This window comes from Cervus elaphus, chromosome 20 (genome assembly GCF_910594005.1).
Source record: "Cervus elaphus chromosome 20, mCerEla1.1, whole genome shotgun sequence".
Classification (NCBI taxonomy): Eukaryota; Metazoa; Chordata; class Mammalia; order Artiodactyla; family Cervidae; genus Cervus; species Cervus elaphus.
Genome location: NC_057834.1, coordinates 116,439,393 through 116,466,851, shown reverse-complemented (window position 1 = coordinate 116,466,851; position 27,459 = coordinate 116,439,393). Strand labels below are relative to the sequence as shown.

Here is a 27,459-nt window from a genome sequence, read left to right as displayed (position 1 = left end):
ACTGATGATGCTATTTAAATGATGTGCCATAATCATATTAGACCAGAGCACAAGGAATTCCTGAATTCTGCATGACAGTGAAGAAGGACTGGCAATTATCTCGTGTGTGTGTGTGTGTGTGTGTGTGTGTGTGTATGTGTCTGTTCACTCTACCTTTCCACCCCATTTTGCTAATTCAATTGAGGGGCAAGAAGAGGTAATCCAGACACCCGGAACAGGAGGAAAAGGTCTGCAGCTGTGCTCGGAGGGACTGGTGTGAAGAGAGGCTCAGTCTGACTTGGGGTTGTGTGCTATTGCACGTGAATGCTCTGGAACTGCTCTAATCGACTGAAAATGAGCCGGCTACGGTCATACGGAACAGGTCTGTTTAGCCACATCTCTGGGTAGCATGGCAGATGGTAGACCGTCAATGGGTGGTATTGATTGGCTGGATTTGCCTTAGGGTAACAAGACTATGGGTCCTTAAAAACCCGCTTCATCTTATTTTCCTTTGTGCAGCTACGTACAGTTGTGGTTTTCTCTTCTCACTCCCCCAGCCCCCAATATCTCCTTTTTTCCCTTTCCAAATCAAAAGCCTTCCTTGGTAATCAAAATAGAGAGGTTACCTTGAGATAAACACTCTTTAAATTATCACCAAGGCAAGAAAACTCAAGAATATTTTATTTACTAGGCTGATTACATTTTAATGTTTGAAGAAAGTGACATTTTTAAATTAGTGTTTAAGGCATATGGTGAGTGTACAAATTAGCTTATTTCATACAACCAGAATTTGATGAGAGCAACTCCTCCTTCTCACTCCCCAGTTAAAAATTGTCATTTGAAACTTAATATATGCGAGGAGGTTAAATGGTATTAAGGGATGCTGACTTGACTTAAAGATGAAAAAGACAGTCACTGTTGTATGTGGCTAAATGTTATCTGGATGGGCTGGAAAAATACTAGTGTTGACATCTGTGTTTGCAAGAGGATGTGGAAGTTTCAGGGCTTTAATTTTGTCCAGCCAAGAAAACAAAATCCCAGGTATCTGTGTGCATTGGTTTCTCTTTTAGATATGAGGGAACATAGAATGGTGCTTGCTTGCTCTGTGAGTAATAAAATCCTCCTTAAAAACAGGCCATATAATGATACAAGTGATGAGATTTATTTTTGTCAGATGGTTCTTTATCCTTTTAACATCATCCCTCCATCACTTGGGGCTTTCAACTTGAGACATTCTATTTATTCCTGGCAGAGTAGCAGATTAATTGGGATAGAATTGTACAAAGGAGACGCCAAGTTTAACTATACAGACAAAATAGTACACGACAGAATTGTTCCATTTCAAGGTGGATCCTAGGGAAAACTAACAGCACTGGGGAGATATATGTGATTAGTTTGCTCTTGTGGTTGTTAATAACTATTTGTATAATTGTGTTCTAAAAAGAGATGCTCAAGGCTTAGTTTTTTGTTTGTTTCCAGTATCTTTTAAGCTTGTGGTTATTTCCTATCATGAAAGATCATAGCAAATATTACTCTGAAAAAAGTCAAAGTTAACAGCCTTAAACTCTTGCCTCCATCTTGTGTGTGCTTTGCTCATACGCACACTTTCAAATTGGGTTTTATCATGTGTCAATATTTCTTTCCCTTTGCTAAAAGAAAACATCTCCATGAAGATTTTGGTTTTCCCCCTTGTTCTGGGTTGATTGGATTTTCCTTTTTCATCCTTTGCTGAATGAAACAAAGCTTGTTTGTGCTTCATTCTTCACAGTTCTTATTAGAATGGGTGGTGGTGTTTTGTTTCCTCACTATTAAGTCAGGAGAGGGAATTTTATTTGTTTATTTTGACAAGACACAGAGAGAGATACAAGACAGATGCCTGTTAGGATGCCGGCGTTTCTCATGTTACATTCTACACCAAAAGCTATTCCAAGGGAAAAAAACAAAACAAAACAATCTTTTAAGATGGTTCATTTGAATCTGTGCACTCTACCCACCTGGTGGTTATACAGTGAACTGTTACTTTAAAGAGTAGTTTAAACACCAGCCATGTTTGGGGCAGGCTGCTCTTGCAAAGAGAGCAGTACATATAACAGGAGTCTACTGTGTGTGAGATAAGGGGAAAATTCAGCTCACTGACTAGAGGTTTTAATGTGCGAACTCTAGGGAAATAATATATTGACTGTTCCGTGGCACGCAAGAAAATTGAAGAACCCTTTGCAGACGGAGTGCTTTGCAAAGGATTCTATCTGTTTCTCTTAAAACAAAATCTGTGGCAAGATGTTTGAAATCAGCAGGACGCTTAATGCTGCTTTGTTAAATAATGAGGTAATATTTTGTCACTTTTTTCTGGGCAGCATCTGTTTTTTCCCCCCTCTTCATTTTTTCCTGTGTGTTTATGAAGGATTCCTTTTTTTTCTTTCTTTCTTTCTTTCTTCTTTTTTTTTTCCTTCTCACTGAAGTCAAGGAAATACAATTCACGCTTCCATTTCCGTTCCTTCCTTTCAGTGCTTTTGGAGAATTTGGTTGTCTTTTTTTATTTGCAGTTTCAGCCGGCTGCTGTTTCCTAGCCCATTGTGCCACGTAAGGCTTCTCCACTGCGCGGAGTAGGTAGTTATTAACGCTGAATTGGCTTCTGGTACAGTCCATCTGGACTCTGTATGGGAAAGCTGTCTGCCGGCGACTGATGCTGAGATATCTGCAACCTTTGGGATGTGAGCATGGTGGCGAGGGGCTGACTGATAGGAGATTACTTCTTTTAAGGGAAATTGTTATTAATGAGTCAAGAAACTGCTCATTTATGGTAAGAAGGATACAGCGGCGCTGGCAGCCCCACCGCTCTAGGATATCATTTTTAGGTTGCCTTTGCTGCTGGAGTGAGACAAGTTTCTTCCCGTGGTGGTGGTGGCTTGTGGTGGAAAAAAAAAAAAAATCATGCATGACTGGGAGACTCGCCTGCCTGATTCTTGCGATAATATATTGAGAATCTGTTGCTTTACAAATGTCACACCACTGATGTAGCGGTCAGCCCCTCACTCTGAAAGATGAATGGTACTATTGGAAATGCAATAATAAGGTTGACTTTTCCCAACAATAGGATTCTGCCTTTGTCTTTAGAGAAAAGGCCTCTGAGGACATTTGTGCGTTTGTTTGAGGATTCTGTTGAAAGACTTTAGAGTGGAGGTTTTTGGAGAAGTGATCGATGTACAAAGTGCATGGATTTTTTAGCCTAGCAAAACCAGCTAATGATTTATACTGTAATATACAGTTACTATTTTGGAAAAGTGGCCGGAATATCTTCTGATACACCTAATGTTAATTTATGGCTCACTAAGCGTGCTGATATTAGTATGGATGGGAGAGAAGGATTTTAAGAAATTCTGACTTTTATAAGCTCCAAAGAAATATACAGTAAATATTTCGTTCCCAGTGGGCTGTTTTTATTTGTGTGTTTGTCAGCATTGTGTTCATGTTTACTTTTCATAGTATCTTGATATTGGTGAAATTGCACTCAGAGTTTCTATTGTTGATTTGGGGCACCTGTACCTGCTCTGGGTACATATACTGAACTCTTTAGAGTGCGTAACCTGTGCATTTGTCCTCCGTAAACAGTTCAAAGGATTCCGTAATACTACTGTGACTCATAGGACTCTTTATACATTTGTTCAAGAAATTATTTTAAAAGTTTATGTAATTCAGTATTGTTCCACTTGATAAGATTATGGTTTTAACATTTCTACTTTTCTGTTTCATGTACTTTCATTTCTAATAGCTGAATTTATTTATATTCAAGTGTAATTGTTCATATTGTATATATAACAGATATTGTTTTATGGTGTATCTGTATTTATAATGTGTGTGTGTATATCTATATATTTGTGTATTGGTATCTGTGTGTTCATGAAATAGTAGCTTGGAGAGAATAGTTTTAATTTTTAATGTAAAGGTTATTTTCTTTGATAACAATTTTTCACAGACCCATTTATTCTTGGACTTTGAAGCCCAGAGTGTAGCATGATTTTCGGCCTGGCCTGTATTTCCACATGGCCCTATCCCATCCCGCTGTCAACTACAGCCAAAGATTAAAAATTGTGTTAAACTGTCTTGAGTAATATTTGTTACTTCTGTGTATTTATTGAGGAACAAATTGACTAAATTATGAATTAAATAAATAGTGATAAAACAGCCTTTGGGGTAAAAGTAAAACATAAACTCCTCGGATAAGCCACTTTAAAACCCAAAGTAGAACAACAACAACAACAAAAAATTATACTACTGAAGGCTTAGTAGCATAGAGGTTATGAAATGTATAAAATAGGCAGACAAACTGTATACATCACCACACACTATTTCAGGAGGCCAAAATAAAAAGACATCCTTGGAAGGAGAGAAACAAAATCATGTGTTCGGTTAAGATGAGCACTCTGCACTGGTTATGAAATGAGGCTGTTGTCAAAAGTGTATTTTACCTTTCTCTGAAGCAGTAGAGAAAGCAAAGAGATAATGTGTTCCAGTGGATTTTTAAAAATTCAGATCATGCCCCCATCCAAGTTGAGAAATAAATTCATTTAAATAAATCATTCATCATTCTCTGTTTTGAAAAACTCAGGCAGAAGGCAGAAATGTAGAGGGTGGCAGCTGCCCCCCTTCTCCCCCAGTTTTTTTTTTTTTTTTTCTGTTTATGAGGAAATAGTTTTCTGAAGCAAACTTGTATGAACCTAGTTCACAGAGCAAGCACAATCTCAAAATTTCTTTTAAGACACTGGCCATATTAGCTGCAGAAGGAGCATTACTTACTAAAAATCAGCAATATTGGGAAATAATAAAGTTAAAATGTAGATATATTTGCACATTAAAGTGCTTTTGTTGTATCTTTAAGCCCAGGGGCAGATCATTAAATATGCATTTCGCTAGAAAGCAACTGTCGAAAAAGATAAGGTGGTTGAAAACACTGTATGAGGGAAAAGCCCTCCTCTGAGGGGTGGGGTGGCACAGCCCTCAGGACAAGGGCAAGGGAGAACACTCCCACTGTTAAGGTTTGCAAGCCGCCAGTGACCTGCAGTTGTTACAGTACTTTTGAACTGGGAGGGGGGAAAAGGTAAAAATACAAGTATGGCTGTTGTTGCTTCAGCCTGGCCTTAATTACCAGACACAAGAAGCAGTTCAGAAATCTGGTCTCTGTTGTTGTAGAGGTCACCAAATCATTAACATCGTCAATCTGGCAGTAGCTAATTTAAATAGCACCTGATGTTGCAACGCCTCCCTTCGTTTCCCCAGCCAATCAGATCCTGGCTTCGGCTGACAGATGGTCCCATAAATGGATGTAAAAAGGGGAAGCTTCGAGCCAATTTCAGCAAGGCTCTGTTCAGTTGTTCTTATCTACATCCTAGAATCGGGGGTTTCAGCTCACTGCTCCTTTTCTTTCTTTTTTTTTTTTTTTCTCTCCCCCCACTCCCCCCATCAGATAATTGATTTACTTTACAATCATCCACGCTGTGTTTGTGGATCTTTAAAAATATATAACAATAGTAGTCATTTAAAAATATATTCTGAAACCTTTGCAAATTTTAAGAGAAGAGTCGAAGCTCTGCGAGACCCAATATTTGCCAATAAGAATGGTTATGGTAGGTATGACTAGATTTATAATCTGTTGTTTGTGTTGCTGGAGGGAAGAAAAGCATCTCCACCTTGACCAGTCTAATGCTTGCACAAGAGTTTAGTTCTCTGCTGCTGTTTGGTTCCTACATTTACTATCTCTTTTGTGTAGACAGTGCGGGTAGGTCCTTTTATTGAGAAGCAGTGGGGAAATAGATTGTCATTTTTAACAGGTCATTGTCAATTTTCCCTTCAACATAAATGTGGGGGTGGAGAAGGGGAGGTGGGCTGAAATAATTGTTGGTTTGCTGAAAGAGGTTATATTACATGAGACAATGATGGCAAAAGAAGGATTTTCTTTTTTTAAGGGAGAGGGGGGTTTGTCTATGTGCCTGGGTTTTGTGGGGCTGGAGGTGGGTGCAGCCGGCTTAGGAATCTCTCCATTTCTGAGCTGGAAATTTAAACCTTGCGAGGCAGCTCCTGAATCCTGAACCGTTGAGATGGGCAGTTGTGTTTCGGGGGACTGCGCAGTCAAAACGGCAAAGAGAGTGATTTATTTGGGCTTCAGTAAATGCTGCATCTTGTATTTCAAAGAGTTTCCTGTCATGACCTCATAAAAAAGAGGAGGCGGCTTGTATGTGTAGCGGTGCCTGGCGTGTTGAGTTGTTGCTTCCTTCTCTGGGCAGCAGCTCTGTTAGAAGGAATGTCAGCTTTTACATAACGTTCCTTTCCGCTTTTGACACGCTGTGTGAGGGTCCATCTTCTTCTGATCACAGATGGAGTGGAATGGCTTGAAGATGGTAAGTGAAAAGAGGAAGGCAGCTTGGAGATTCCAGCCGTGTGTGTGTCTGTGTGTGTGCATAAGGATGGTGGACCGTGCATTGTAAATCACTGTGCAGATCGTTTGTGTATGTGTGTGTTTGTTAGTATTTCTCTTTTCTGAAAACCAGAATCCATCTCCAAGTGTGATGGCACTGCATGCACACAAGACACACACACGCTGTCTCTTCCATCGAACTCACATTTTAGCCAAGGAAGGTTGGTGTCTTTTTTGACAATCACAGTGTCACCATCACTGTTGGCTGGCGTGTCCACCGCCTCTGTGAGCTTTCAATGGAATTGCACGACTGTTAAAGTTAAAGGCACATTTCTTTTTCCGTCTCCTGCTCGGAGTGATGGGGAAGGCTGGGAATGAGGGGTGGAGGAGATGAGGTTCAGTACCAGCAGATGCAATTGTGGAACAGGACTTTTGGATGTGGAAGGGGAAGTGGAAAACCTTTCCGCCAAAGTAGTAGATCTATTTTTAGTATCATCTTTTTCTGAAAAAAAAAAAAAAAGAAGAAGAAGAAGAAACAGGGAAACTCCTTGAGTCCCGCTCCTGTCGCCTGATGTTGACCCTGAAGATATGGCACAAAATGGCACGATCAGATGCCACGGGTGCCCACTTTGACTTTGAATTTCGCTAGCAATAGCTTTCACGGGATTTCAAAGCTGGTATGGGGGAAGGCTGTAAATTCATATCAATCTCACTTATTTTTTGCTAGGAAAGCCTGGGGAGGACTTTTCGCTCTGCATAGATGTTATAACAAAGCTGTGGTCTTTTTCCCATTCTTAGCGGATTGCCTTTGTCTGGCTGCTTGTTTTGATGGGTGTAAAACAAATAAGATTAGACCGAGCAGCCCAACTGAAAGCGATAGCTGGGAGGAAAACCCAATGAAAGGTTGCCGGGGAAACGAACAGAGGAAAAGCCGAGTAGGGAGCAGGTGGCTATCATGAGAACACACTGCAAACAGTGTAAAAAAAGAGGGGGGGCGGGGGACAGGACCTCGATTATCTTTGCTGTTCTTTGTGGCCGGCCCAACTTTAATTATTCTTTATAAATAGGTGTTAATTACATTTCTAACTCTGGTTTACAGTGATTTTTAGAAATCTATTTTTAAGCATCTGTTCTGTCTCCCCTGGCTTTTTTTTTTTTTTTTGGTTTAAAGAGGGAGAGAGAGAGAGAAGGAGAGGGGGAAGGGAGGGTAGGGAATCTTGCTTTTTTTTCCTGTCTGCCTCTCTGTCTTTCCCCCTTTTCCCTGCTGTGAAATTGTACGTGCGAAAAATCGCAAGGAATCCTGTGAGGCCATTTGAAAAAAATGTAAATTATATTGAATGAAGTTGACGGAAGCATAATAGTGAACTCCCACAGCTGAGACGTTCTGCAAATGATTTCTTCGAAATTTCCAGCAAAATATCCATAGGAGAAATATAGGTAGAATAGATTTGCCCTAAGCAATGATTTTGTGCTAAGCGATATTGGTGTTTATACTAAATCAGATATTGATAATACAGTTCCAGGGAGTTCATTGTATCCCTCATTTTATATCCCGAGTAGAAATTACTTTTTAAAATAATACATGAAAAGCTATATTCTAGTCTATTACTTCACCTTCATCTCTATGCCTCCAGCCGCAGGATTCATCAGGCTGCACCCTTGCAACTACTGCCTTCCATTTGGCATTTGGTCCTAGTCCTGGTCTTGGCATAAACTGAGTGAAAAACTGATTTTTTTCCAGCGTCTCTGAACGTCTGGGACCCATGCGTGCACTGGGTGATAGGCATCTCTCGCTTTTCCTCTCTCCAAGTGTGCTTTACTAGTGGTCTCTTTCTCATGATGGTGGGTACCAAAAGGACTGAAAGATATATTACTTAGGTTAATAGAAGGTATCATAAAAACAACTGAAAGTATGATCTATTATGGTTTCTTCCGGAGAGATAAATTAGGTACATGATGATTTTAAGCCCAAGAATGAAAGATTAAAAGGCACTGAAATGTGTTAAAAGGTTGGGAAATATAACTGGCTGTATTTGAAAGTACTCTTAATTTTACTCTCCCCAATGCAAATCTCCGTACCACCACCCTCCACCCTGATTCTTTCGTCCTTGCAGATGCTAATGTTTTATCTCCTTATTGGGGGATTTTTAAAATTTGTTTTGACTGTTGAGGTAATAATAAATAAACTTACATTTTTTGTCATACACTTAAACCTTTCTCTCATATCATGAATGTGTAACCATATGTCACTATTAAAAATAGAATAGTTTTCTGATTATCTCGAATGTATTTTTTCTGAGAATTTTTTGGTATGTTTTAGTTAGGGGGAAAATAATTTCTGTAGGAAATGTCACCTTGGCTTGGGTTGTAAAAAAGACACGTGGTTCTACTGCTGACCTTCTTCGCTTCTTTGTCTTAAAAATATTAATACGTACTACCTGCATGTGGAGGTGTGTTTTTATGGAAGCACAAGGCTGAGTGTGCATTTATTAAGAAATGAAAATCTGATTGGGAATATTTCCGCAAAAAAACACCTGACTACATCACAGTTTTAGTAATCAGAATGTTCATGTATCTTATTGTAAAATAATGCTTAAATAATTTAATATTTAAATTTTTTAATGTAGGTGAGTCAACAGCTGAAAAATCTCTTTGAAAATCATTGATTTATAGGACAATGTTAATATCTCATTAAAAAAACTAGCAAGCAACTTAACCATTCATTTGTGATCTCAGTTCCATTCATTCTTTCAAGTCATCCTCCTGACCAGATAAAGATGAGTTTGCTTCTGTATGATAGTTTTCCAAAGCCTTAAAACTTTTTTATCTTACCTGTAGCCTTTCCTTGGTCTTTTGAATAGTCAAGGATTTTATTATGATAGGAAGACCATATTGTTGTGAGGTAATAACAATAGAATATTTTTTAAAGAAAGAGAAAGAAAATGGGCTACACAGTTTAGTATTAAAACTCCATCTTGAAATAGAGTTTGAGACGTGTTAGACTTCAAATATTTTAAACTTAGCATTTCTATTGGGGATAATCTATTTAAATTTTTAAATCTGGAAATCATTGCATGAATAGTGCTCTGTGTGTGTGTGTTTAATACCTCTAAAAGAATTTATAAGTGAATCAAGGTGTTTTCCTCAAGTAAGGGTTACCATGAACAATAAAAGGGTTTCTTCAGGGCAGGTCTTTTTCTTTGGTTTGATTTCTTCCCTTTGCTCTTCTTTCCTTACTGTGGGTGGGTTCTCTCCCTATATGTAGACCAGAAGCTATTTCTTCCGTGAGGAGAGATGTTGATCTGCTGCTCCAGTTAGCCCTTGGAATCTCATGCCTTATTTTAATTAAGAAAAAGCTGAAACAAATTACCAGTGTGTACTGCGAGTAAGAAATGGCGGTCTTGATAGAGGTCACTGTACGTAGATAGAAGTACTATGGCCTTGACAAATTTCTTCATCAGTTTCAATGATCTGTGGTCACTAGGCACTTAATTTATATGCCTGGACACTTAATATGTACATTTGTTGGCGAGCTGGCCAACGGATGCTAGACACAGTGAGTGTGCGCTGGAAAATGCTGCAATGCAGTATTTTTTCCCAATGTCATTGGGAATTTTGGGGGGGTTGAAGAGACATAAACAGTCCCAAGCTTTTATCTTACTGTTTTCCAGTCGATGGGCCATATTGTACAGAATTGGCCAATTCCCCTTTTGAAAGTGAAGTCAACATTTTATTGCCCACTATCCATCTCCCATCCATTTGATAGATTATGTGTGTGTGAGCAAGAGGGATTGTGTGTGTGTGTGTGTGTGTGTGTCTGTGTGTGTGTATCAATGTGAGCATTTGTGTTTCTGGAATCCTGCACCTGTCTTAGGCTTTCCTTATTTGGTATTACCAAATGTGTATACATACTTGCAAATATATGTGCATCTAAAAATGGAAAGAAAACCAAACTGGGCCGTCTTCCCATAAGAAGTAGCTTCTCTTCCTCACAAACTCCAAGAGTTCTCTTATTAGAAAAATACAAAAATTCATCAAAAAGACATATCTAAACCCCTCAGACCATTAGTAACCAAACACCTTTCTTTAGTTGTGATTTGAGAAACCATATATGTGCAGATTCATAACAATGTTTGTGCACTAGATGCTGCCCTTTCAGTCAAGCATTTGGGTTCAAGTTAAAATATACATGTATATGAAAGGAGAATTGTGTTTTCTTTGGGAGCATTTGCGCCTAATCTTTAACAGTTGGTAAAAACAGGGAGGAGGTAGGGTGCCTTCTCGTGCTTCATTTTGTGAAGTGTGTGTTTTAGGAACTTCCTTATATTTTTAAAATCTCAGTGTATTTTAGGGGTAGAGGGCTTTTATAGGTTAGCAGCTTTCTAAGGGTAAAAGGAAAGGTGATCTGTGGGTGGCTGGGAGTCATCACAAGCAGTAATTGTCATAAATTAGCCTTCTAGAGGTGGAAGGAAAAACGAAAGCTGGAAGACAAGAGTAAAGAGGGGTACCAACATGGATCTAAACCTTGCCGACATAAGAGATAATGAGTGATAAATCTGAACTGGTGCAGTGCGGGATGCCCGATAATTTCTCAGAACCTTGACTTTGCAGGTTCATTACTTCTTTGCTTGCTTGTTCACACCTTTAATTATATCCAGTTTGGGATGCTAGCTGGGGGCAGCGAAGATGAGCCATTTTGTTTGTTGTTTACTTCATTAAGCATTCAGGCAGTGTGCTCACAATAGCTTTGGAGCATCAGCAATAGGAATCAAGCACTTTGGAAATGGAATTGTTACAAAAGAACAAAAAATGAGAAAGCAATCAGTCAGCTAGCTTGCTTTAGATGTTCACATCCACTCTGCCTAATGGTAATATTTGTGCTGTTCCTTGTACATTCATTAAGAAATCACTTATGCAGTGTCAGTGCTCTGAATAGGTGATGGCTCTCTCTCCCTCTCTCTCCCCTCCTCATCTCTCTATCTCTGTCTCTCCCCATGCCCTCTCCCCACTCCTGAGATTTTTACCTTTTGATGGACCATTTTAGCACTGGCCATCTTTGCTTTGGGGAAGAGCGTTATTCAGATCTTCATTGTATCAAACACCAGAAATATTTTCCCCTCTAATGTGGATCTCCGCCTTCCCCCCACAAGGATCAAGAAAAAATGAATGCCAAAAAAAGAATTCTTAAATAAATTTTGGTTGAAAAAGCAGTGAAAATGTTGAAGAAACAAGGTCAGAGTAATTGTTGTAGTTGCATTTTTGTCTTTTGTTGTTTTAGGAAAGCCTTATTTTTAACCACAAAAGTAAAATGCAAAACTAGCAGATTTGATTTTTTTTAATGGACAAAAATTATAAGTCATAGGTCTCTCCTGAAAATAACTTTCTCTGGACTCTAGCTTTGAGAGTTACTTTTAAAATTGAATTTCATTTCTTAATTACTCATTTTAAAAGCTATAAAATATAGTAATCCGTGAGGATTTTTTTCTGTAAGAGGTTTAGTTCTTTTTTTAAGATATGAGGAAGCAGAGAAACAATTCCAATCAAAATGGTGAATTCTAAAAAACACATCACAGCGTGGAGGTTGCTTCTGTTTTGCACTTTGTGGCTTTGAATCCACTCCTGCTCATTCCGAGTTAGTTACCTTCTTTTGTCTGCTCTCTTGGAACAACTCGCCCTTGATGTTATTTTGCCAACTGTATTCATAGTCGAGGCTGGCTGCCGTTTGTTGTTGGATGAAGAAATACTTCTTGAAGACTTACTATGTGCATTTTTTTTTTGAAATGTGAAACTAAAAGTCACCATTTCTTCTGACACTGATCAAAATATATTTTAGAGACTAAATCTCTGTGACTTCAGGATAAAAGGGAGTGAGGGATTTTAAGGTTGGACATCATTCAATGAGGTTTATGTCAAATCTGGGGAAAAGGTCTGCTGAAACATTCAAGTACATAAATGTTTTTCCTTTTGTATTTTAAGAGTCTGTGCATGACTCTAGAAGATGAAAATAAAAACTCTTCTGGACATTTTTGTCTATAAGCTTCCATGTATCCAGATGTTCACTTTCAGGAAAAGGTAAATTTTGGACAGCTGGAAGGAACTTGTCTATCTGCTATAACTTGACTAGATAACCTATTAATTTTGCAAAAATAAGAAGGCCTTGCTTCTGACACAAATGATTCTCTGAATATGTTTTCTCATGTTACTCTCCAGGGACAATTTGAGAAGATGGTGACCTCCTTGGCATACCACTATGCAAACTTTTTTTTAGTTATATAGAAGTATAGCTGATGTCACCCCTGTGCAAACTTGACATCTGCTAGGAGAGAGTTACTTTGTCATGCACACCTAGATACTATATGCAGTGTGTGTATATGTGTGTGTGTGGTAGGGATAGACAGCCATGACCCTCAGGTGTCCTGGGAAGTATCAGTAATGGCTTCTCAAGTAGCCTGTGTTTTCCTCAGCTGCCAGTCTAAACCCTTTAGAGTTTTGCTTTCTAATTTGTACATGAAAAATAACAGGCTGAGTTGAACTTTTTTTCTAGTGCCCCCTTTGAAGATGCAGCAGTAGTAAATACAGCTTTAATGATAAACTTTAGCTCTAAGTGCTATTTAAAAGTCTGTAGTGGAAAGCCTGAGAACTTGCAATCTTTACTAATGAAACTTTCATTAGGAAAGGACTCACTTAAAATAGAGTAAATGACTAAGTCCCTGTAATTTGTGATTTTGACCAGATTTGACTCATCATTTCTTATGTTACTTTTTGTAATGCAGCCAGCCACACATCTAAAATTCTGGATATTGTACATGTCTTCAATATTAATTATCTCTGCTAATGCATTGGGTACAGACAGTACAATTCCCATAAGTCCAGATTCTTACTGTTACACTAAAACAAAAGTGATATTTATAAATAATATTGGAAAAGTTGTCCTCACAGTAACCATTCCCCAAAGGAAGCTTTACATAAATGTGCATTGATTATTCACAATATTAAAAGGGAATCCTTAGCTTTTACTTTTTTAATTTGGGCTAAAATATGTAAATTGGTTTTATTTTGGAGTTGCTCTGTTTTAGGTGGCTTTGGGGGAGGATAACTTTCTAGCTTGATTATATTTTAATCGTCTCTGTGGTAGAAAAGGTTCCAGGCCTGAAATCAACCTGGTTATTGCGATTAGAAACCAGAGGGCCAGTGTGCAGATGAGGCTACAAACTTATTACATTGACTTGGGCACATGTAGGAGAATTAGATTTGTTTTTAACTAGATACCCCTCTTCCCGTGTCTCTGTTAGCAGGGCCAGCTCAGATGCCGTGAAACCATGAGTCTGCCTCGGACTTGGAGGACCTTCATAGGGCATCTGTACTGGCAAGCCTCTGCAAAGAGTGTTCTGTCTTAGGAAACCAGGATGTGCAAAGAACTTCAGAGTCAGGTGGACTTGGTTAGAATCCTGGCTTCTCCAATTAGTAATAGGGTGATCTTGGATGAGATACCTGAGCTTTCTGAGCCTCAGTTTCCTCATCTTTAAGATGGGAATGATAATGGTTAACTCAACAGAGGTTCAGTGAGGATCAGATGAGAAAGTATTAGAAGGCACTAGTCATATACAGGACTTAAAGATGCGTAGAGGACATTTCCTCCCTTTCAGTCTGTAGTCATTCTATCCATGCCACGTGTCCTGGGAAGGAGTAGCATTGCATGCTATGCTCACAGTCTCCTTCCTCTCCCTGGAACTCCTGAGGATGGGGGTTTTGTTTGACACACATTGGTCTTTAAACATAGACAGGCCCTCAGTTCTTCCCTGGAGTTGTGTGGCTTTATTACATTTTCTGTATTGTCCTAGCCTTTTGCCTAGGTATGTCCATGATCACCTTTGGAATTAGAATTAACTTGAAAAAAAAAAAAAAAAAAAGAATTAACTTGAGATTTAGTCATTAGAAAAAAGGTGAATATAAAATTAATTTTAGGTGAAGCAGTTTTTTTTCTCATTTCATGAAAGAGTGTATTTAGGAACTTCAGAATTCAGCCATAAAGAAAATAAAAGGAAGTTAAGGTTAACTGATATGGTCTCATCTTTGTTGTCTATAATAGATAGAGTGCGTTATTTGACTTTGGCCCAGAAACCGACTTACTCTGGACCTACTTTTTTCCCTTCATCACATCAGCTTTTCTTCCCTCTATCCCTCTTGTTTCCCCAACAGGCTCAATTTTGAAGTTCTGTTTCTCAAGGAGTTGGGAAGAGGTTGAGGCAGAAAGCAGTTTAATGAGATTTTTCTAACTTGCCATCAGTTTTTCTCCTGCTTGGTGAGGCAGGATGATGGATGGCTTTGGCAGTGTAAACAGCTCTAGAAGTGATCAGATTGACTAAGAGGTGTGGGAGATGGGAGTGGAATGCTGGCCCTCAATTAATAGCCTCCCATTTGAAGGAAGAAAAGAGAAAGAGGGGAAATCACCTCAAAGGTCTTGACATAGGTGTTGATCACACACATGTGGGAAGGGGTAGTGGGTGTGAGGACTGGTGTTAGGCCAAGCCTAATTTTATACCTTTTCCCAAGGCTCTGAAGCAGGAAATAAATAGGCACATAAAATAAACTCACAAATTGTTTTAAATTGGGACCTGTTGCTGTCACCAGTGAGGGTGAAGAAATAACACATGTAGTCCCTTCAGGGGATTCAAGAATTAAACTGGAAACATAACTTTAGAATACTGTTTTAATATCATGGATTTTGAATTCCACTCCATATAATCATAGCAAGGATGTGAAGGGAGTAATTTTCTTTCCTTCAATTTAACACTTAAAACTAGGGGAAGGGATTATAAATTGATCTGATCCCCCAAGTGCCATTTTGCAGGCCCTATGTTTTCTTGAAAAAGATCCTTTACTGTGAAACAGACAACTGAACTTTTTTCTTTCCACATGTATACTATCTCAAGGCTTCACCAAGTTTCATCAGAGGATTTTGTAAGCAGCCTTATATGTGGCATGCAAACTCTCTAGAAGAATTTGGTCAATTTTTAGATTGTGTTTATATGGTATAAATATATCATTGGAAGAAAGGGGCTTAAATTTGAAGAAGGTAGACTAGAAGACGTTTCTGCATATTTTGTCCTATAAAAATCTCATACCTGGTAATCAAAGACCAAAACGAGATGTTTAGGTGAAGGATTTGAACAGGTGAGTGAACAGGGGAGGGGCAGGTGGATATTCTTAGGATCTCCTTGCCAGATAAGTGTTTGCATTATTTTAAAATGACACATATTTAAGCCTGTATATGTTTGCATTATTTAAAAATGACACATATTTAGCCTATACTTGAACCTCAATTCCTTCTCGCTTTATACCTCTGGCTTAAGGTTATCTGCAAGAAGGGAAAAAAAAGACTTCTAGCTTAGAAGAGCTTTAGTAAGAACTCTTGAACAGGTGAACTTTGGAGACATGGGCTTGTATTTGATATAATCTTAACAGTACTGTTCCTGAACTATCAGTTTTTCAGGAATAGAGGAGGAAGTTTACATTTCTAGAACTTCAGCTGTTCCCAGTCCAGTTCTGCTGTAATTGATCTGTGACCGTGGAGATCATTTCTCATATTCACTTAACATTGTATGATAATTTTAATCCTGTGTTGGCAGTTCAATCTCTTTAATGTAATTAAAGAAGGGACTGTTGGCCCCTTTTTATAGAAAAATAAAGCTCAACTGCCTGCCTTAGGTTACGTGTTTAGCAACATCAGAAGTCCTAGATCCAAAGTGTTTGAGAATACATCCAACTTGGCTTCTCAGGAAGCGAAGGGGAACAATTCCTTTTCCAGATCAAGTTATTCAATGTGGAATCAGCAAACACAACTGTGTGTCTATTGCATATAAACTACACTGTTGGTGCCTCCTGAGATGTCACAGTATTTAAAACATATTCTAATATAGTAGATAAGGATTATGACAGAATGTGAAAATTGTCTTAGCAGAGGAGGTACAATGTACAGAAGAGGGAGACATTCACTGTTGCAGGGAGAAGACACTGCTTCATGGAGGACATGCCACTTGAGTGGGGTCAGGAAAGATGGATAGACAGAAAAATTAGGAGAAAGGGGAATTACATATGGAGGAAATAGTATAAGTAAAAACACAGAGGGAGGAACTTGCTTATGGAACAGTTTGGCATGAATGCGGCATTGGCTGTTGTTCAGTTGCTAAGTCGTGTCTGATTCTTTACAACCCCGTGCATGGATTGCAGCACACCAGGCTCCTCTGCCCTCCACTATATCCCGGAGTTTGCTCAAATTCATGTCCATTGAGTCAGTGATGCTATCTCTCTCATCCTCTGCCATCCCCTTCTCCTTTTGCCTTCAATCTTTTTCAGCATTTGAGTCTTTCCCAATGAATCAGCTCTTCACATCAGGTGTCCAAAGTATTGAAGCTTCAGCTGCAGCAACAGTCCTTCCAATGAATATTCAGGGTTGATTTCCTTTAGGATTGACTGGTTTGATCTCCTTGCAGTCCAAGGGACTCTCAAGAGTCTTCTCCAGTACCACAGTTCAAAAGCATCAATCCTTCAGCATTCTGCCTTCTTCTACGGTCCAGCTCTCACGTCTGTACATGACTACTAGAAAAAAACCATAGCTTTGACGATACAGACCTTTGTCGGCAAAATGATGTCTCTGCTTTAATACGCTGTCTGGGTTTGTCATAGCTTTCCTTCCAAGGAGCAAGCGTCTTTTAATTTTATGGCTGCAGTCACCGTCTGCAGTGATTTTGGAGCCCAAGAAAATAAAATCTGTCACTGAGTGCAGCATAGGATGTGTAAAGATAAAGCTAGAGAGACGGGTAAAAGCTATGGTTTAAGGTGATTCGGGTGTTTTGTCTTGGTTTTGGCTTTATTTGAATCAGTAGCCAAGGAATGTCTTAGATCAGAGGACTAGAGTTTCCTGATGGTTTTGCAGGGGGTCAAGACCCATCTTTATTGAGTCATGATTTCTCAGAAGTTGAAGTCATCATGAAGATGCTTCTAAATTAAATATTGGTTGTTGAGAGGGTGTCGACATTAAAGCACTCTTCTAGTTATGGTGTGATGTTATACAGCTGCTGCTCATCGGTGCAGTCATACTGAGGATTGGTTTTAGGGTTACAATGGCAAAGAGCAGTAGAAGGGAAAGTACTGCCTTTCTTTCAGATCATAGAGAAATGTGCCATTAGAGGAGTTCACTGCATCCTCTCAGCTACAGGTACCGGTGCTCATTTTGTGGGATGGGTGGCCAGAGAGAGGATGGTGGTAGTTTGGGAATAGGATAATTTCCTCCAGAATAGAAAAGTACCCACTTCAGACTTCCAAGTGCATGTACTGAGACATGCTTGTCTCCTCTGGTAGTCTGGAAGCCCTAGGGGGCGGAGATCATGTCAAATGGTCTCTTATTTCAATGTTGTGTACATGGTAGGCACAATAAATGTTTATGGAATTGAGTTATCATAATCTTTTTAAACAGCTTGATTTACAAAGTTAGAAAACTTTTGAATCTTGGGTCTGTCCTCAGTTTGTGGGTCTATTTAGTCCAAGTCACCTAACCTTTCTGAGTTTCAGTTTTTTAATTTGTAAAACAGAATTTACTGCAGCTTCATAGCTTGATGGGAAGATCAGTTAAACTATATCCTTAATACGCTTGAACAGACAAGATAACAATATTAGTTAAATTACTAAGTTCAAGTTTGCCTAAAGTTGTTTTACTGAGTCTTGGCCAGAATTTTTTAAAATTAAAATAGTAAATGAAATAGAAAATTTCAGTTGCCGGTTCTTAGTAAGGGTGTTATTTCATGAAACTTTTGTTTTAGTTACTGATGTTCTGAGTTGCAATACGAAGTTGCTGTGTTCAATATATTTCTTACTTATTTTTACTTTGTTAGATCATGGTTAGTAAAGTTTGAAAAACACTGTTCTAGATGATAATGAGCTCTGAATTATCCAAAGGGAAAAAACCAGACAACTTTTTCCAGAGCTGGGCAATGCAAGTTCTCTAGTATCTTCCAAATTATTAAAGAAAGGACAACTTCTGATTATTTTAGACTTAATGTGGAACATTATATCCTAAATGTTTGAAAATTAATGTCTGCCCAATATATGTTGGTGCTCTCTATTAATTACAATATTTGTTAACTAGCAAATCTCATTCCTTGGTTGAGCTCTTTTAGCTGAAACTGCAAAGTAATAATAATAATGAAAATAGTAAGTAGTGGAGGTGAGCTAGATGTAGGACTAGAAATAATGAAATTAGCTTTCAATAGTTGGGCTCTTACTATGACTCAGGCACTGAGTCTTACAGACAGCATCTCTTTTAATCCTTAAAACAGCCTTAAATGGTAAACATTAATTTTCCTCTTTTATGGATGAGCTAACTGAGATTTTGGAAGATAAAGTTGTATAATCAGTAATTGTTTGAGCAAGGATTTGTTTTGAACCCAGGTAGTCAATTTTGTCTATTTCCAGAGCAAAATTTTAAAGAATTATTCAGTTTCATGAAGTTGTAGTAAGATGCCTACTATGTGTTAGCACAGTACTCCTCTACAAAGATAGGTGGGTCAATTGATCTTTACCCTTGAGTGCTTACTACATGTCCTTGAGATTTTTCTGTGCATGAAAGTAAGTAAAATGTGATTTAATCATAAGAGGACAGACATAAAGACTCTCACACTAAATATTTTATTTTTGGAAGTACTGAATAAAGTGCCTGGCACATAGTTGTTGTTTGCTATTGTTGTTCAGTTGCCAAGTCATCTCCGAGTCTTTTATGACCCCATGGATTGTAGCCCCCCAGGCTCCTTGGTCCATGGGATTTTCCATGCAAGAATACTGGGATGGGTTGCCACTTCCTTATCCTGGGGATCTTCTCGACCCAGGGATCAAACTCATGTGTTCTGCATTGGCAGGCGAATTCTTTTACCACTGAGCCACCAGGGAAGTCCCTGGCACATAGTAGGTATTCAATAAAGATGTACGAAACTGAATTGAAATTGGATTAATTCTTACCTGGTGATTGGGGAGAGAATGGGACAGTACTGGAGAAACTTTGTGCTAAAGAGTGTCTTTACATACAGTGTGGCAGGTGTATCTGTCCTAAAGCCACTGGAACTCCTGGAATGGCAGCATGGAAAAGCCCACCAAAGTTCGAGAATTCAAATTATTAACTTCAAGTTTCATTCAGGCAGAGAGAACCTTTCCCATTTTAGAATGAAACAAAAATCTGTGACAGAGACATTTGGAGAATGATAAATGGAGGGTGGGGTTCCTTAGAATTAAAAGTAGCATTAATTATTATTGTTGTTATTTTTACTATACCACTTACTAACCTTATAATCTAAAGCAAGTCACATTACCTCTCTGAACCTCAGTTTCCAAATTGGTAAAATATTTATCCCTCTGAATGTTGTGGGGATTAAATAGATCCACTTGATAAATATTTACTAAGCACTTGGTAGTCTCTGAGAATTTATTACAATAAAGGAGACATAGACCTCTGCCCTCAAAGAACTGAGTGTTTGGTGAAAGTGCTGTGAGAATGGGATTCAGATTTCGACCACATGAACAGGCCACCACTGAAAGAATGCAACACCCTGCAGTCTGCTTTGGGGCATGCCGTTATGGTCATGCATACCTTATTTGCATCATTAGAAGTTCAGGTTTATTGAGGGTGCTATGATTGTCGAAGAATTGATGCTTTTGAACTGTAGTGTTGGAGAAGACCCTTGAGAGTCCCTTGGACTGCAAGGAGATCCAACCAGTCCATCCTAAAGGAGATCAGTCCTGGGTGTTCATTGGAAGGACTGATGTTGAAGCTGAAACTCCAATACTTTGGTCACCTGATACAAAGAGTTGACTCATTTGAAAAGACCCTGATGCTGGGAAAGATTGAGGGCAGGAGGAGAAGGGGATAACAGAGGATGAGATGGTTGGATGGCATCACCTACTCAATGGGCATGAGTTTGAGTAAACTCCAGGAGTTGGTGATAGACAGGGAGGTCTGGCGTGTTGCAGTCCATGGGGTCACAAAGAGTCAGACATGACTCAGAGACTGAACTGAACTGATGATAGTCATCTTCTTATCCCCTCCTCCCCTTAGAACCCAGCCATGCCCATTGGTACAGTGTTACCTTACATAGTTGTCACTAGATGGATCCAGCCTAATTCAGCAAATATTTATCAAGTTGTTTGTATACTGTACTGGGGAAGAGAGGGTAACGTTTGCTGAACAGAGTTGAGTTTAAAACAACTTTGGAGCACAAAGGGGGAACCTTATCATGAGGCAATGATAAACTGCTGCTGCTGCTAAGTCACTTCAGTCGTGTCCAACTCTGTGTGACCCCATAGATGGCAGACCACCAGGCTCCCCCGTCCCTGGGATTCTCCAGGCAAGAACATTGGAGTAGGTTGCCATTTCCTTCTCCAAGGCATGAAAGTGAAAAGCGAAAGTCAAGTCGCTCAGTCGTGTCCACCTCTTAGCGACCCCATGGACTGTGGCCTACCAGGCTCCCCACACTAGTGCTAAAAGTTCCGGTGATCTATTCAGGAAGAAAATAGGGTCCCAAAGAAAATTTGGCAGCAAGCCTAAAGAAAATAATGTATTCTTTCTCCTTCTTGGTGCTGTTTTGTTCGTATGTCATGGGGAACCACTGTATTGCTACAGGCACAGAAGTTGAGATGTGATCACAGAGATGGCTACCAAATAGATTTGTGGCTCAGGGCCAAAGCCCACCACCTTCACCAGGCCCAGGAGATCCTCCACGGCCTGGCCTTGCCCACCTTTCCAGAGCCAAGTCCTGCACCTCTCTGCCTTCCACTTATTTTACACTGTGGGACTGCGGTGTCCTGTGCTGTACTTGTGCCCAAACAGATCCCTGGGTCCCAAACATCCTCTGCTTTTCTTCGCCTGACTTCCTGAGACAAATTGGAGGTGATTTCTCACACAGGAAAGATTTTCTGTGTGATGCTGGGTTAGAGCCTCCTCTGTGAGCACTGCCAGCATCCATCCATCATTGATCTTCCACATGGCATAATCAGGTGCCGATTTGTCCATTTCACCACCACCTCAACACTTAAGACTGGGTTTATCTCTGTATCTGGCTCAGCAGATGCTCATTAATTAATTGTTAATTGAATGATGTAGTTGGATGTCTGTTAGATTGTCTATAAACAGGTTCTTACCTGATAGCCTATTAAACTCTAGCCTATGAGAGAGATGTTGGCCCCAAAGCCCTGTTATCGCTAAGACTGATTTTGACACTCCTGTTGCTCACCAACCACAGTTCTATAACTTTAAGTTGAAGATCTTGAGTATGTCTGTTTACATGAAACTTCACCATGACTCATATATGATTCTTCAATAATTCTTCTCTCTTCTAGACTCCTTATGTCACTTGCTCTTTGTACCACACAGTTAACAATGATGTATTATAGTAATAGTGGCCCTTTATAGTGTATGTGTCAGACTTTGCAAAAAGAACTTTGCTTAGGTTATCTCATTAAGCCTCACACCAACTCTAGGAAGCAGGTATTTTTATTCCTGTTTTGAAGAAAGAGCACCAAATAGCTTATATAACTCACATAAGGTCACATGAGTAGGAAATGTCAGATATGGAATTCCAAGCCTAATCTGTTTGATTCCAAAGCCCATGTTCTGTCTCTCATTATCTGTTACTCACCTCTTAAAAGGTGGGGACTAGTAAGAGACATTTAGCCTAGTGGTAATTAATAGGGATTTTCGATCAAGATTGTCAGAGTTCAAATCCTGGCTTTACCAACTGTGACCTTGGGCAAATCACTTAGCCTCCCTATGCCTCAATTTCTTCATCTTTAAACTTGGGCTCTTGTGAGTATTTGATGGACCAATACATTTTATGGACTAAAAACAATGTTTGGTACATAAAGTGCTAATGATCATCATCGTTATTATCATACAATATTAATTTGTGTCCCATTTTTCAAATATTTTTTTAGTGCCTGCTATAGGCCAGACACTGTTCTAGGTGCTGGAGATGCAGTGATGACTAAGACAAGTCCCTTGCCTCATGGAACTTTCACTTTAGAGAGGGCAGATAGACAGCAGAGTAAATAGATAAGTGGATATTAGTAGGTAATATATATTGTGTGATATCTTAGTTCACATAACAGAATGGTATTTTTAAAATACGGATAATGGAAAGTGGCACTAATGAGTACATGTCTGTGGACATACCAGGAGGCCACCACATTTCAGCCAATGTCTTGTTTCTACTTGATGAGATAAAACAGTCCATGTCCTACTCTGAAAGGCTGGGCTTTATACGTCCAGCTGCTGACTTTTGGGTGACAGACTTGCCTTACCTGCACTTACTGTGGGGTGGTTATCCCTGGAAAAGTAATTAGATGTTAGGTTGAGATATCTGGGCCTCAGTAAAGCCCAACATAGAGAACTCATAAGTAGGCCAGAGGTCTCTGCTATTTCCCTACAGTTGAGGCTGTGAAATGGAGTGAACATCCTGAGAAGGTCAGAAGGAAGTTTTGGCCAATCATTCAGCTAAGGACAAGGTCAGTTGGAATGTTTTGTCAAGTAATTTCATAAGATCTCCTGGTAGCTCTTTGCAGAAGCCTAGGCCTGAAAAGTGCAGGCGTCATTGACTCTATCTTAGAATTCTTTCTGTTCTTAAGAATATTATAGTGGTTAAGAGCATAAGCTTTGGGCACTTCCCTGGTAGTCCAGTGGTTAAGACTCTGTGCTTTTACTGCAGGGGACATGGGTTCAATCCCTGATCAGGGAGCTAGTCATGAGGCATGGCCAAAAACAAAGCAAACAAACATACAAAAAAAGATCATGAGCTTTGGAGTCAGAGAAATTGAGAGCTGTTTCTTTCCCTTCTTACCTATAGTGGAGTCCTATAAGGTCACTAACTTGTCTGAGCCTCAGTTTGTCTATAAAATGGGGCTAATAACACCTACTTTAGTGGCTTGTTCAGAGGATTAATTGTCAGCGTATATAAACAGGCTGGTTCAGGTTCTACTACTAGCTATGTAGTAGAATTTTTTTTAAAGTTCAGTCCCCTCAGGGTGTGCATTTTATATATCGATGATTTATTGCAAGACTCACAGGAAGAGATTTAGACTAAAATATGTGCACTACTTCCCATTGTATAGCCTTCAAAAAGGAGAGCGGATAACCTCAAAACTGAGGACATCATCTCAGAAAGGACTGTGGATGCCAGAGGAAAATAAGATTTTATTTGCTCCAAATCTTTATAGTAAAGACTGGAACAGCCAGTCTTCCATCGCAAAGTTGTGTGGGCTCCATCCTTCTGGAGTCATAGGCCCTTAGAGGCCTGAGGCTCTGTGAAGAAAGGTACTTGGTAAAAGGGCTTTGGAATCTGAAATCCTGAGTTCAGTTCTAGTTTTAATTTTGAGTACTTATAAAAGTGTGTTTTCATAGGTCAAAAGGCCCCTATACTAACTGGAATTGTAAATAAATCTACTTTATACTTCAGTGTGAGCCACTGAAGAATATTGGTTTTATAATATAGATAATATAGATAGAAACCTCTCTATATTTTTATTTGCTCTCCATTGTATATACTATTGCCTAAAATTAGGTTAAAAATCTTAAGATTAAAAAGGAGAGAGATAAAACTTTTATCCCAATGCTCCATTGCTTTCATCAGCAATGTGTAGAGTTAAAATTATTTAAACTCTCCACTAGACTCTTTTAACAGTAGAAAAATACTTGTCCAAGCATTTGACAGCATACCTTTTGTGCAGAGCACTGGATGAAGCCCTAAATATTTTCTTCCTCTTGTGGTTAATGGCATGTTAGTATTGTGATTCTCAGAGACTTTATTTGACCCCCTCAGCTATTAGTCCGTGTTTGTTTTGATCTTGATGCCTGCACTCATCTAAAATGAAGAGTGAAGAAACGGCTTAAGAAAAGGACTTAAAAATTCAGGGCCACATTTTCCTCTTTCTCAGCACACTGCAGAGTCTGGTGGGTCAGAAAAAAGGAAGTCTCTTCCAGGATGTCCTCGTGCTCTCTCCCTCTAAACTTTCCTAACACCCCGCCCTTGCCTCTGCTTACCGACTCATTCAGTGGGCTTTAGCTGATTTCTTTCAGGGTACTGCATGCAGGGAGCAAGAAGTCAACCAAAATTCAGGCCCTGCTCTCAAGAAGCTCCCAGTCTGTGGAGAGACAGGCAGGTAGACTGGCTGAATGCAGGATGGTAAGTGCTACAACAGGAGGAAGAGGAGGTTCCCAAGATTGAGTGGGTCAGGGAGGCTGGCTTCAGCTGAGTTTTGCAAAATGTCAGGGTTATCTAGATGGTGATGGGAGAAGCATTTTAGTGAGGGGATAGGGAGCACACCTTCAAAGACATGGAGGAGACATAACGTGAAAGGAGCATACCGCAGGAAGCATTTCAGACTATGGCACTTCCCTTATCGCATTTTGGAACTTTGTTTACAGATCTATCTGCTAATCCCTCGAGACCTGAATTCCTAGAGGGCAGGTATCAAATGACTTGGAACTCAGTTATCTAAAAATAATAAAATATTTAATCTTTGCCACATCTCTGTTCAGTTCAGTTCAGTCGCTCAGTCATGTCCAACTTTTTGTGACCCCCATTGACTGCAGCACGCCAGGCTTCCCTGTCCATCACAAACTCCCGGATCTTACTCAAAGTCATGTCCATCGAGTTGGTGATGCCATCCAACCATCTCATCCTCTGTCGTCCCCTTCTCCTCCTGCCCCCAATCCCTCCCAGCATCACGGTCTTTTCCAGTGAGTCAGTAATTCACATCAGGTGGCCAAAGTATTGGAGTTTCAGCTTCAGATCAGTCCTTCCAATGAATATTCAGGACTGATTTCCTTTAGGATGGACTGGTTGGATTTCCTTGCAGTCCAAGAGATTCTCAAGAGTCCTCTCCAACACCACAGTTCAAAAGCATCAATTCTTCAGCGCTCACCTTTCTTTATAGTCCAACTCTCTCATCCCTGTGAACCTTACCAATACTGAGAAAATTGAGACATAGAACTGATAAGTAACATGGCCAAGGTCACACAGGACCACAAAGATTTGAACCTAGACATTAAGGATCTGGTGCCTGTGTTCTTAAACATTTTGCTTTGCAATAGATATTTGATAAGTGTTTGAACTGGTTTGAATTGGATGGATGTAGGAGTAATTACATGATAATGTATTCTCTTAATTGTTTTGAAAAAATGGCCAGCATGCAAGACTCTGATATTAACAGCCAAGTATTAAGAAGCCCCCTTGGTTTTGGCTATGGATTATGTGACATGTAGAAAATCTTACAGGTGGAAATGGTCTCTGGGCTCTTAATCTTCAGACTTCAGCCAGATTCCAACGCAAAGTGAAAATGAAATATGAGTTTAGGCCTGAAACAGAGGAAATCAGAGGTCAAAGGAATCTGCAGGTGAAGAGACAGAGGCTGTAAAGATGGCCTTACCCAGAAAATGGAAGACCCCTGGCCTTAAAATACAGTCTTTTGAAACAGTTTTAAAGAAGTTGAGGGAAGCAATAAAGGTAAGTACATGTAGCTTTAAAAGATCAAAGTGCTCCTATTTTTAAATTGATTTTGAAGAGGAGAAAGAGAGAGATGAGAGAAGTTTATGATAAGAGCTGAATGGTGGGAAACAGAGCAAGGAAAACAGATTTTACTTAGAGCGCAGAGAGCCATCCTTTCACTCATTTATTCTACTAGTAAAACCTGGAGCTGGTCCCTGGGATTACGGATGAATCAAACAGTCCCTGTGCTCAAGGAGTTCCCAGTCCAGTGATAGAGGGAGACAGAAAGATGGAGAGTCCTGATGCAACGTGCTCAATGTCTGTGTTGGAAATGGTGTACAAAGGATAGAGGAAGGGGCCACGATGGGTGGGGAGGGAGGGTGCGTTAGGCCTGTTGATGAGAGAAGAGGGCCTTCTGGGCCAACAGGAGCGCTTACAGAGCATGGCATGGGAGAGGACAGTGTGCCCTGCTTGGTCCCTGCTGGTCACAGAACAGTGCTGCCCAGAGTGTGCTTTCCAAGGACTTACGGAGGTTTTGGTGGGTAACGGGGGAAGATGGGAGTTAGATCCCAGCTCTGCACTTTAGGAGCAGGGACTAGTGGCTCTACCCTTCGTTTTCTCCTTAACTCTCAGTTTGCTCACTTGTAAAATGCAATTGGTGGGAGCAGGGAGGATAGACCCCAACCATCTCTGAGGATCTTCAGGAAGATTAAATGGGATATTGAATGTGCTCACAAACTTTCCTGCGTCTAGCATGTGATTCAATGAATTCTTCCCAGTGGCTTTGTAAGGGTTGGTCTCATGTCTGCAGGGAAATAACACTTGCCATGTAATCTCTGCTCTTGCCTACATGCCTTTCCCATGGTAGCCTGGAAAATCCCTCAAGTGCTTTTGGTCCCTGTCTCTGCCCTTTGGAATCCACAGGAAGGCAGGAGCCATCCAAGTGGAGGGTGGACCAAGAATACACCCTGCTCGTAAACCCTGAGCAGGTCCATGTGGAAAGCCAGGAATGCCCTCCATTTGCAGTATACAGAGAACACTGTGGTGATTTACTGAAATTTCCCATGAAAGCAAGAGGGTTTTCATTTTGAGAAATCTGAAGCCCTAATGAAAATTGCTTATTGCATTTGAAGTATCTAACTTTAACCCGTTCACAGTAGAGAGTTTTTTTAAAAGGGCTAAGTGTACCTGGAATTGTGTTTGTAAGTGATTAAAATGGTGCTTTCATTATTCAGTTTTTAGAGTTCACTTAATCTCTCCCCCTTTGCTCTGTCTTTTCCTGACTGGCATTATTGTGAGAACTTATTAGTTAATGCTTGTGAAGCATTTTGAAGATAGAAATGACTATTGATATAGCTGATGAGTAGTAACGTTTTTAAGTGTTCTTTTCTATTTCAGAAATTAAATTCCAAGGACAAATCTTTCCAGCTCTCAACTTTGCCACCTGCAACACATTTTAATGGGCACATATTTTCAGTATGTTATGTTTTAGACAACAGGAATGAACATATACTAAATGGTTACTCTGTGCCAAGCTCTGAGCCAAAT

The 27,459-nt window shown here is 39.7% G+C and overlaps 1 protein-coding gene across 6 annotated transcripts in view; it reads left to right on the top strand.

Annotated features, from left to right (window-relative positions):
• Positions 1-5,317: 5,317 nt before the first annotated feature.
• Positions 5,318-27,459, top strand: part of ELAVL4 (ELAV like RNA binding protein 4) — an 88,523-nt gene continuing 66,381 nt past the window's right edge. For 3 of the 6 annotated variants that reach the window (XM_043878390.1, XM_043878394.1, XM_043878395.1), the window contains exon 1: positions 6,171-6,371. In XM_043878390.1, coding sequence (XP_043734325.1) covers positions 6,348-6,371 — 24 coding nt within the window. In that variant the 5' untranslated portion in view covers positions 6,171-6,347. Of the gene's footprint in view, positions 5,601-6,021; positions 6,372-27,459 lie in introns of those variants that run through there. The other 3 variants (XM_043878393.1, XM_043878391.1, XM_043878392.1) reach the window with 2 other exon arrangements.